Here is a 12068-nt window from a genome sequence, read left to right as displayed (position 1 = left end):
TTCTTTCTTTCTTTCTTTCTTTCTTTCTTTCTTTCTTTCTTTCTTTCTTTCTTAACATATAATGTATTATCAGCCCCAGGGGTACAGGTCTGTGAATCTCCAGGTTTACACACTTCACAGCACTCACCATAGCACATTTGGTGCTGCTCCCCAATGTCCGTAACACCACCACCCTCTCCCTATCCCCTCTCCATCTGGCAACCCTCAGTTTTGTGAGATTAAGTATCTCTTATGGTTTGTCTCCCTCCCAATCCCATCTTGTTTCATTTATTCTTTTCCTACCCCCCAACTCCCCCACATTGCATCTCCATTTCCTCATATCAGGGAGATTATATGATAATTGTCTTTCTCCGATTGACTTATTTCACTAAGCATAATACTGTCTAATTCCATCCATGTAGTTGTAAATGGCAAGATTTCATTACTTTTATGGCTGCATAGTATCCCATTGTATATATATACCACATCTTCTTTATCCATTCATCTATTGATGGACATCTAGGTTCTTTCCATAGTTTAGCTATTGTGGACATTGGGCTATAAACATTCGGGTGCGCGTGCCCCTTGAGATCACTGCATTTGTATCTTTAGGGTAAATACCCAGTAGTGCAATTGCTGGGTCATAGAGTAGCTCTATTTTAAACTTTTTGAGGAACCTCCACACTGTTTTCCAGAGTGGTTGCACCAGCTTGCATTCCCACCAAGACTGTAGGAGGGTTCCCCTCTCTCTGCATCCTCACCAGCATCTGTCATTTCCTGACTTGTTAATTTTAGCCATTCTTACGGGTGTAAGGTGGTATCTCATTGTGGTTTTGACTTGTATTTCTCTGATGTCAAGTGATGTGGAGCAATTTTTGATGTGTCTGTTGGCCATCTGGATGTCTTTGCAGAAATGTCTGTTCATGTCCTCTTCCCATTTCTTGATTGGATTACTTATTCTTTGGGTGTTGAATTTGATAAGTCTTTATAGATTTTGGATACTAGCCCTTTATCTGATATGTCGTTTGCAAATATCTTCTACCATTCTGTCAGTTGTCTTTTGGTTTTGTTAACTGTTTACTTACTGTGCAAAAGCTTTTTATCTTGATGAAGTCCCAGTAGTTCATTTTTGCCCTTGTTTCCCTTGCCTTTATCAGTTCAGCCAACATCTTGATTTCAGGTTTATGACACCCTAAGCAGAGAACCCAACCAAGCCATGCTGGAGATGGACCTACAGAATTGTGACAGACTAAATGGGTGTTTGTCTTTAAGCTGCTTAGTTTATGTAATTTGTTACACAGGCACAGAAGATTTGTACATGTCCTAATTGGTACACAGTGGAGATGTACATGGGCTCTGGGGTGGGAGCATGCTTGGTGTGATCCAAGAACAGCTTCAGTGGCATGAATAATGAGAGAGTAGAAGAGAAGTTCCCAAAGGTAACCAGCAGCTCATCACAGAAATGTGGAGACCATGGAGGGCTTTGGCTTTCACCTCAGGGAATGCAATGGTAAGGCATTAGAGGAGTGACAAGAGCTGCCTGTATTTGAAAAGAGTCACTGGCTGCTCTGGAAAAAAACAAAACAAAACAAAGCAAAAAACCCAGATAGTAGGGGTAAGGGTGGAAGGAGGGAGTCCAGGGGCGCCTGGGTGGCTCAGTGGGTTAAAGCCTCTGCCTTCGGCTCAGGTCATGATCCCAGAGTCCTGGAATTGAGTCCTGCACTGGGCTCTCTGCGCAGCAGGGAATCTGCTTCCCCCCTCCCCATGCCTGCCTCTCTGCCTACTTGTGATCTGTCTCTCTGTCAAATAAATAAATAAAATCTTAAAAAAAAAAAAAAAAAGGAAGGAGGGAGTCCAGCTAAGAAGGCTATGGAATAATCCAAGTGAGAAGAGATAGTGATATAGGCCAAGGTTGTAGCATTTAAGGTGGTCAGAAATATTTGGATTCTGGATAGATTTTGAAGCTATAGCCAATGGAATTTGCTAGAGGATTCAACAAGAGATGTAGAGTGAAGTGGGAAGAGGGAGGGAGAGAGAAAATCAAAGGTGACTCTAAGGCTTTGACCCAAGTAACTGGGAAAAATGGGCTTATTATTTTGGGGAAGGCAGTGAAAGCAGATTTCTTTTGCCCTGGGGAGAGGGGTGATAGGAGTCTGGTTTGGACATTTTAAGATTTTAGGTTTGAGATATTTATCAGATTTCCAAGTAGAGCCAATAACGGCAGATGGATGTACAAATCTGGATTGCAAAGCAGAGGTGAGGATCTCATACACTGAATTTCATTCTTTTTTTTTTTTTCCATTCTTCCTTCTTTTCCTTCTTTCTTTCATCATTCAGACCTTCCCACCCTCAATTTTGGGCTTCCTATGATCAAATGTTTTGTCTTATAATGGGTTTTCTTGAGGGGGTTGGTGAGGTGAGGTTGGTGGATTTGTGGATGGTGTTCGGGTAGGGTCCCAATGGCGCAGCTTCTTGGTACCTGGCACTAGCTTAGACGCTCAGTGAGTATATAGATAGGCACATGGATTACACCTTCCCACAATGCCCTCAGAGTTGCTACTTCCCCAAATCAACCGTGTCATTCATTTTCATACCCAGCCAGACTGATCGGCAATCCCTAAGTTATGTGGGCAGCCAGCAGGTTAGACCTGGGCTGAAGGAAGCCTTTCCCAGCCTTCCTCCTAGCTCCTCACCTCGTCCGGTGCCACCCTGGCGCAACGCGGATGCTGACTCCTCCCCTTTCCAGCTCCTCGGCTGTTCCACGGGTGTTCTGGGGCGGGGGCGGGGGGTGGCTCAGGCCTCTTGGGGCCATGTAACCGTTCTAACAGCTGGAAAGGGATGAGCTGCGGGTGAGTCCACAGCTTGCAAACCACTTTCCTTTGCCCTCAGACCATCCTCGACACTGCCTCCAGAAAGATCCCCTCTTCTCACACTCCCATGGGCCTTCTCTGTACCTCCCCCACTCTCCCCTCTCTTCCTCCCCTTCCCTTTCTCCTTCTCCCATTCCTCCCACTCTTCCTCTTCATCCTTCTCCTCCTCCCAGCTTGGTCCTTTGCCACTTTTCCCTCTCCACACTACCACCAACCTCATCCCTACCAAGTAGTTCTCTGTGCTTTCTACCCTCAACAGCCCCCACAGCCCATGGGCAGCTAGGACTGGAGCTTTGCTGCCTCTGAGTGAAGACCTGTCTCTCTCTTTTAGGCCGTTGCCAGATTCCATTTCCAGTGGCAGTTCCTTGCTCTTACTAAGGTTCTCTGAGTGAGCCCTCTACAGGTGTGTGTCAGCTTTTCTCTGCAAGTGATCACTCCTATGTGTGCCAGTCTTTCTGTGTGGGCAGCTGTGAGTAGCGTTAGCCTGTGCATGGGATCCAAGTCCCGGTTCACCAATTTCTCCAACAGGCAATTGGAATGGAGCCTCACCAGCACATCAGTTTCCCTTCCCTTCCACTGCTTCCTGTACCGCCTGGGCCAGGTGAGGGGGACTGTATCCTGGGTGCTGGGAAGGAACTTTTGTGCAAAGAGGGCCCCTACCTATGTCTTGGGCCTGTTTCTTACCAGAGGTTTTGGGGAAGCTATAGGGAGAGTTGTCTTTTGCTATTCTGGCTCTGCCTGCAGCTCCATCCATTTCCCTGTCCTCACTCCCTTCCTCCCCGCCTCCCCTAGCCCCCTTAGACTCTGACCATCCGTGGCCCAGAGCCTAAGCCCTTTCTCTTGTTCTTCTCCTGGGCTGGGCCGAGCAGGTGAGATCCAGCAGCCAGGAGCCTGGAACTGGCAATCAGAGCCTGATCAGTGGGCGAGGTCAGTCCGACAGCAGTTGAATGCCCAGCTCCTTTGGGTCTCAGAGCAGAAGGCAGGTCCGTCTCCTGAAGACTCATCGTCTGAGGACCTTGAATCTCAGCACTCCATCTGTGTTCCAGAAGCAGAAGAGCAGCCCCGGGACCATCACAGGAAACAGAGGCAGTTCCTGAAGGCAGTGACCCAGTCGCAGCACCCCCCAGCGCTGGAGCTCTTGGTGGCAGAGCTCCAAGCTCTGTTCTCGGCTGTGCTGCAGGATGGCAGCCCTGCAGCTTGGCACTACCTGCATGCTGTGCTGCGTCAGCTTCCCCCATATCGTGCACTATTTGTTGGTCGCCTTGATTTACTGCCCTTCCTTGAGCAGCTGTCCAACTGGGCCCCCTGGGTCCAATCCCAGTTCCAGCTGGACCTGCTAGATGCCATAGAGCAGGCCTTTCCCCCAGATACCTCTTTGTTAGAGGGTACCTCCCATGTCAAGTGCTGTCCCCAGAAGCAGAAGTTCCACCATGGGCCGCCACACCCAGCCTGCCCTTTCGTGCAGGCCCTGTGGGGTGGGCAGCAGGTAGGGGAGGAGTTGGCTACATGGCTGCGACCACTGACACTTCCTGAGCTGCAGCACAGCCTGGGCATTGTTGGTGCTCAGGTGGCCCTGAAAGAGGCCTGGTGGCTAGATGGCCTTAGCCTCCTGCCCTTGGCACTGGCGACAGACATCCCCATACAATACGAGAGCAGGGGCACTGACGACGCAGCGGAGGAACTTGTTGGAAGAAAAGAGACTAAGTAAGTGAGGGGCCCAGATTGGGGCTTTGAGCAGAGGAGCGAAAGAAGCCAGTTTACAGGTGCCTCTAGGGTCACTTGGATGTCTAGAGCCAGATCCTTATTGATTATAGGCATTAGCCAGACCCCAAGCAATGCTGGTCGAAGCTGCTTCTCTCTTCCTTTTTGTCTGCAAATAAACTGAGTGGTCTTAGTGTTCATCCACATTGGGCAATGCAGAAATCCACGAAAATCAAAAGTCAGCTGTAAGGAAGCCAAAGCTTCAGAAAGCAGCTTGAGTTTCCAGAGGGTCCATTCTATCTCAGATGGTGCTAGAAGTTTCCTTAGTTCTTTTTCTTACTCATTCGCAATCTCTGAGCCTTGCCTCTGGGCCTCCCCAGAACTGGGTGCCAGATGTCAGGTACAGGTCTTTCTCTCAGGGTGCTCCTAGGGGGCAGTGTGTGTGAGGAGCCTTCCCACTCCTGTCTATGTGAGCTAAGCCAGCCCCAGAGCAGATTAGAATTGGCAGCACTGCCAAATGGGACTTTCATTCTTCCATAGTCTCTTCCTGCCCTGCCAGTTTGGATATCCTGGCCCTTTGAGTGCTGGTTGTTTCCCCAGTCTGGCGCTCATTGCTCCTTTCAGGAGGTTGTTGAGAGTGGTTTATTTCAAGGGAGTTTTGTGAGGAGGAAGCCAGATTTTAGTGCATTCAAGACCAAATAGGAGATAAAGTAGAAATCACATTTTACTATTCTTTAATGAAGTCTTGGTTTGATAGGTGTCTGGATAGGACTCTTATGAAGATGGAGAGATCTTGAGAAGTGGGCATTTAATAAATATTTGTACAGTGAATGACTAAATATGGGCTAATGGTAAGAAAAGGAAGTGACTGAAACTACAACACAAAGAGGCAGTCAGGGTTCCACAGCACAAATGAAGAAACTAGTCTTGCAGGGAAGAAAGGACATTGCTTCCTCTCAGGTTGATTAGGATGGGACTAGGATGGGAGTCTGTGCAGATAAACGTGTGGGAAGGCAGTGGAACTAGAGGAAGTTACTTCATGGCCAAGAGTCCCAGTTTTCTCTGGGCAGAGAAAAAGGCAGAGAAGGGCATGGGACAGGGGTCTGGCAGGGATAGGCATGGGTGTAGGTGAAGGCCTGGGGAATAGCAGCTGAGGAGTCTGAAAGAGGAAGCTGCCTGAGAACTTATGTGAAGATATCAGAGCAGAGTGAGCCCATAGTTGAGATTCGATACCAGGAATCCATAGAGGAGCTAATATTTCTGGTTCTGCAATCTTCTGAACCGATTTAGATCATATAAGACTTTAATTATTGAGGAAATGAAGCTTTAATGGCTGTTACACCATTAAGATGTTCTGATCCAACATCAAAGTTTCAAACCCTATTCTTTTTTTTTTTTTTTAAGATTTTGTTTATTTATTTGAGAGAGAGTAAGAGAGAGCATGAGAGGGGAGAAGGTCAGAGGGAGAAGCAGACTCCTCATGGAGCTGGGAGCCCGATGCAGGACTTGATCCAGGACTCCAGGATCATGACCTGAGCCGAAGGCAGTCACTTAACCAACTGAGTCACCCAGGTGCCCACAAACCCTATTCTTGATATAAAACCTTAGAGTAGGATAGCTCTGTTATCCCTAGGGTAACTTGTGATGTTGATCTAGGTTTGGGTAAGTTACTGAGGTTAGTATACTTGGCAGATAAAGTCCAAGTTTAATTATTCAGATTTTTTATGTTAGTCTCATGTTCTGAGGTCACTCCAGCCAAAATTATTAGTCCAGGTGATCAGTTTTTGGTGTCTTGGATAATTATTTTCATATCAGTTTTGTTGGCTGGTGTTCTGGAAAGGTGAGAAGATTGAGAACACGGGTGCAGGCTTGAAGGGGTTGAAGGATGCACTATTGGATCCTGGCTGGAAATGAAAGGCTGTGAAAGTAGAAGTTGGGTGGTGATGGGGGAAGAGCAAGAGTCACAGGCAAGGAAATCATGCCGAGTTGGAAACAGGCATAATGCAGGCAAAGATAGATCTAGAAGCTTAGGAAGGTTGCCATGGAGGAGAAATCCAGGACTGTGGGCTTACAAGTTGATGTGTTGGGAAAACAAAGTATTCCCATTACTTTTATTATGTAATACTGACTTCATAGTAATCACAGTAGGTCCAGAATGATTATTCATGCATCAAAAAGGGAGGGGGTGTTCATACATTAGCCTGTGTGAATAAAGCTGTTTGACTGTATTTGCTCAGTATGTGAACACCTTTGGGTTTGGCTCCGGCAGTACCACCTCACGTCCTCCTAGGCACCTGATCTAGCGCCTTCTTTCACTGCCTAACAGGGGCAACCTGACCTCCTGCTCTGTCTCTTTTCTCCTGGTTTTTTATTGTATAGGCCTCAGCTTGGTTCAGAAGTTCCTGGTAAGAAGACTAGATTCTCACCTCAGACTTCCCTCCTGGGTAGCCAGGTGATGAACATTCTGAAGACAGAGAGATACCTGAAGAAGATCCACTTCCTCTACCTAAATGTAGCTCCCAGCCGGTACTTCAGGTAAGAGCCAGTATGCTAACCCCTTCTACTGTGTCCACTCCCTGGTTTCTGCCCATGCTGTCCTCCCCCAGCTCCTCTCCATACCGACTCTTCTCCTGCCCCTCCTCCTCTCTCGCTGCTTCTACTCCGTCTTCCACTTTCCCTCCCTCTTTGCTTCTCAGCCTCCTCCTTTCCATTCTGCACCTCTCCTTTCTTCCCCTTTGCTCTCACAGCCGTTGGTCTTAGTTGTCCCCTTCTACTTTGGGTTCCATCTTCTTTATTCTGTCCTAATATAATAGAAACATTTGGTCACAGCCTCAGAAGGGAATTTAATGGTCATCCCTTTCAAGGGCAGTGAAGGAATCGGGTGTTTGAATCTTTAGAGTCAGTGGAAGCTTTGAGTTTGCTAAGGTATCCCGTTCCTTAGACTGAAGCAAAATCTGCTTTTAAAAAAAAAAAAATTCTACCTTCTGGTCCTAATATTATCCCTGGGGCTATAAAAACAAGTCTCCTCCTTCCACAAGACTCAGGAGGTGTTCATTTTTCTCTATTACCTCTAAAATCTACATATTTTTAAAAGCCTGATTCAAGTCCTATCTCTTCCTAGAAATAATAATTACCATTAATTAAGTTTTTCCAGGCATTGTGCTAATAAATACATAATGTATGTTATTTATCCCTCACCTACCAGGTGGGTGCTATTATTATTTACATATATGAGATAAGTGCTCTGGTGCATAAAGAGGTTAAGTAACTTGTCACATAGTAAGTGGTAGAAACAAATAAACCTAGGACTGTCTTAACTCAAAAGTCCATGCTCTTCAGCCATATGTCACATATCCTCCCAGAAAGCCTTATTTCCTGTATACACTGCTGTCTTTCTCTTGAGCTTATGTAGCACTAATGATCTGTATCATCCATACATTCATTGATCAGTTCATTAACATGTTTCACTGTGAGCATTGTGCCAGTTGCTAAGCAATTGTCTTTTGGCTCTAAATCTCTTCTCCTCTCTCCGCTTTGAGATACTGGGGCTGAGACACTGCAAACTCCTCCTTTTTCAGCTGGCCACCTGTTAGGTTTGATTAATAGGGGTTTAGAAGGAGACTGGATTGCAAGGTACAGGTATTTCTCTTTCCCTCACTTGCTCTTTCTGTCAGTATTGGTCTTTCACCCTGGCAGCAGCAGGAACCTTCTAAATTGGCTTCTTCATGATTCTCAGCTGGGGGGCACCTTCCCATCAGAGTTCTACATCTTGACTACATGGCCCCTCCTCCAGACTCCTTTGGTACCACCTTCCCTTTGTTCCTCTAGTTCTAGGACTGGTATTCATTCTTGTGGTTATTGTATCTGTGCTATCTTAGTGTTCCCTTTCTGCTTTTCATTTCTTTGACACCTTTTTTTAAAAAAAAAATGCTCTCTATTAAATTCACTTTGTTGAAATGTCCAGTATGTTTCTGTTTCCCTGATTGGACCCTTACTGATCTCATGAAAGGAAATGAGCCTCATATATGGGATTCTGGGATTGGTTTCTTAATGTCCTTGGCCTTGAATAGTACTGAGCTCTGTGCTAATGGGATATAGGATACTAGTAATCCATGACAGGTAGTGGCATCATGTTAACTAAATTATCACTTGTGGCTGTGATGAACTACCTGCTGATACCCAGTGGCCACCACACTTGACAGACTGGAGGTAATGGTAGTAACAACGACAGTGTGGGATGGGGTGCTTACTGGCTGTGGTGGAGAGCTTACAGAAAAGAAAATTATAGGCTTAGAACGTTAAACTATCAGCTCCATCATAATCAGAGAAGCAGCACAATCAAAGATAATTAGACACAGAGAGAGACAAGAAACCATGAGCAAGAGAACTAAAGAGAACTAAAAAGGCAGTGGATAATTATAGGACCAACATCTGCCAAAGAAGGAATCCCAGTGAATTGACTTTATCATTTGGTGATGCTTTTCCCTAATGAGAGATGCCTGTCAATTCCAGTATCAGCAATTTTCTGTCAGCTTTACTATCTGTTCCTGAAAGACTGAAAATGGGAGCTGAGCTTTGGACAGGCGCAGACAGCCAAAGATCAAAGATTGCAGCTTGGGGCCCACATCCAGGAGGGACGTGTTTTCTGCTTCAACCTATAATGTCACCAGGGCCCCAACCCAGAGCCCAGGGCCTTTAGCATTGATTTCTCTGTTGTGTTCATACAGATGATTTTAATATTTTATCCACATATTTTGCCTTTTTCTAGTTGTTCTCAAGTGAGAGTGTTAGTTCCAAATTTCTGGTTGCACCATCAGTAAAAGTACAATCTTGGCATTCATTGTTTTATTTTATTTGTCACATAACAGGATTTTTTTCAATGTATTTGAATTTGCCCAGTTTTTCTTGTACTTGTCCTAGATTTTTTATTACATTTTAAAATTTTAATTCTTATATACATACATACATACATTTATTATATACATACATATGTACATGTATGTATATAATAAAATCTTTAAGTACATATACTTAAAGTTTTTATTATATTAATATATAATATAATATATTATTATATATTATATTAAGTATATATATACTTAAAGGTTTTATATATATAAAATATACATAAAGATTTTATATATATATCTTATATATATAAAATCTTTAAGTATATATATACTTAATATATATGGAGCCTGGATCGGGCTCCATCCCAGGAGGGAGGATGGAACTCAGCAGGCAGCCTGCTTCTCCTTCTCCCTCTGCCCCTCCATTTGTACTTTCTCTCTGTCAAATATATATATATATATATATGTATATATATGTATATATATATATTTAAAGATTTTATATATATAAAGATTTTATATATATAAAGATTTTATATATATATTTAAAGATTTTATATATATAAAGATTTTATATATGTTTTATATATATAAAATCTTTAAGTATATATATATATTTATATTTGACAGAGAGAAAGTACAAATGGAGGGGCAGAGGGAGAGGGAGAAGCAGGCTGCCTGCTGAGTTCCATCCTCCCTCCTGGGATCATGACCTGAGCTGAAGGCATACACTTAGCTGACTGAGCCACCCACAGCCTCCTAATTCCAATATATTTAAGATACAACGTTATGTTGGTATTTGTCCTAGATGTTGATTCATACTCAGAAAGGAATTTATTCCTTTACTTTCTTAGAGCCTTCACTCAACTGTCACATCTTCACCCTCTGCCCTCCCCTGGCACTGCCAACTTCCTTTGCCTGTGCTTTTTTTGCCCTCTCATTTATTATATTTATCATTTTTCCTCTCCAGTATAATGAGAGAGCTCTTTCAGGGCAGGGATTTTTGTTTGTTGTGTTTAACAATGTATCCTGAGGGTTTAGAACAGTTTGGCATAGAGTAGAGACTCAGTAACATTTGTTGAATGAATAAATGAATGAATGAGTGATCCATATTTAGAGGCAGTAAATGATGAGTTCAGTATAGAACTTGCTGTGTTTCATTAATGCATAGAGTTTGAGATTTTTTGGAAGCAGATGAATACTCTCTAGCATCACTTAATACTCTAACTGATCTGAGCCCTTTGAGGACAAGGACTATGTAGTAGTTATTTCTATTTCCTCAGCTCCAATTACAGTACTTAGACAGAAGGGAAACTTGATAAATGGTTTAACTAAACTCTGTAAAATCTTAAATAAAAAGAAGAGAAAAAAAACAACTTTAAAAAAGGAAAAAAGAAAGAGTAGTGTTCATTAAGAAGGTCATAGAGTGGGGAGCCTGGGTGGCTTAGTGGGTTGAGCCTCTGTCTTCGGCTCAGGACATGATCTCAGGGTCCTGGATTGAACCCAGCAACAGGCTCTCTGCTCAGTGGGGAGCCTGCTTCCCCCTCTTTCTCTGTCTGCTGCTCTGCCTGCTTGTGATCTCTTTCTCTGTCAGATAAATAAATAAAATCCTAAAAAAAGAGATCTTTACAGTTAAAAAAAAATAAGGTCATAGGGGAAGGATCCCTTGGGAAAGCCTGGGGTCAGTTGTGATAGGAGGCTATACTGTGGGAAGCTAAGCAGCCCAGTGGTTAAGAGGGGTGGCTTGAGTCAGGGAGATTTGGTTTTAAGTCCTGTATTTTTCCCTGAACTACCTTGGAGAAAGTTGTAACTCCTCTTTGCTTCAGAAGAAATAGTTTGGGGGAAAGAGTACTTGGGAAAATCTAGTCACTTTGTCAGAAAGGAAACAAAGCTTTTATATGACTTGATTAGGTGAGTTTATTCTGGTACCTATCTAAATGCTCCTTTAAAAAAAAAAAAAAAAGATTATATTTATTTATTTTGAGAGAGAGAGCACACAAGGGAATATGAGCTTGAGGAGGGCCAAGGGAGAGGGAGAGAATCCTCAGGTGGACTCCATGCTAAGCTGGGTGCCTGATGCAGGGCTCAATCTCACAACTTGAGATCAGGACCTGAGTCAAAATCACGAGTTGGACACTTAACTGACTGAGCCACCCAGGCTCCCCTGAATCTAAATTTTCTTAAGTCATTTACTTAATAGTGTATTCTAAAAGGCTAAGAGAAGAGAGAGAGGAGGGACATTTTATCTCTTAGGCATGATAGGCATAAGACTTGAGACATAATAGCTTTTAAAGGACTCTAAAATACACTTAATGCTTAAAAATATTATTGGTTCCAAGTTATGAAGATAAAACTGCAAAATAAAAATTGATAAATGCTTTATTGAATGTGCGCAAACATAGCAGTATGCTAATGAGTCTCCTGCAACTAGATACAACTATTGTATAGCTGCATATAAATGCCACTTAGGGGGTGCCTGGGTGGCTCAGTGGGTTAATCCACTGCCTTCGGCTCAGGTCATGATCTCAGGGTCCTGGGATCGAGTCCCGCATCGGGCTCTCTGCTCAGCAGGGAGCCCGCTTCCCTCTCTCTCTCTCTCTGCCTGCCTCTCCATCTACTTGTGATTTCTCTCTGTCAAATAAATAAATAAAATCTTTTTTTTTTTTTT

The 12068-nt window shown here is 43.8% G+C and overlaps 1 protein-coding gene across 1 annotated transcript in view; it reads left to right on the top strand.

Annotated features, from left to right (window-relative positions):
• The first annotated feature begins 6990 nt into the window (after nt 1–6990).
• Nucleotides 6991–12068, top strand: part of DNHD1 (dynein heavy chain domain 1) — a 70023-nt gene continuing 64945 nt past the window's right edge. Inside the window, 1 exon segment of the mRNA XM_059392611.1 lies at nt 6991–7085. Coding sequence (XP_059248594.1) covers nt 7006–7085 — 80 coding nt within the window. The 5' untranslated portion in view covers nt 6991–7005.

Source organism: Mustela nigripes, chromosome 1, assembly GCF_022355385.1.
Source record: "Mustela nigripes isolate SB6536 chromosome 1, MUSNIG.SB6536, whole genome shotgun sequence".
NCBI classification, from domain to species: Eukaryota; Metazoa; Chordata; class Mammalia; order Carnivora; family Mustelidae; genus Mustela; species Mustela nigripes.
The sequence above is the reverse complement of the archived record's forward strand: the minus strand, read 5'-3'. Positions and strand labels throughout refer to the sequence as shown.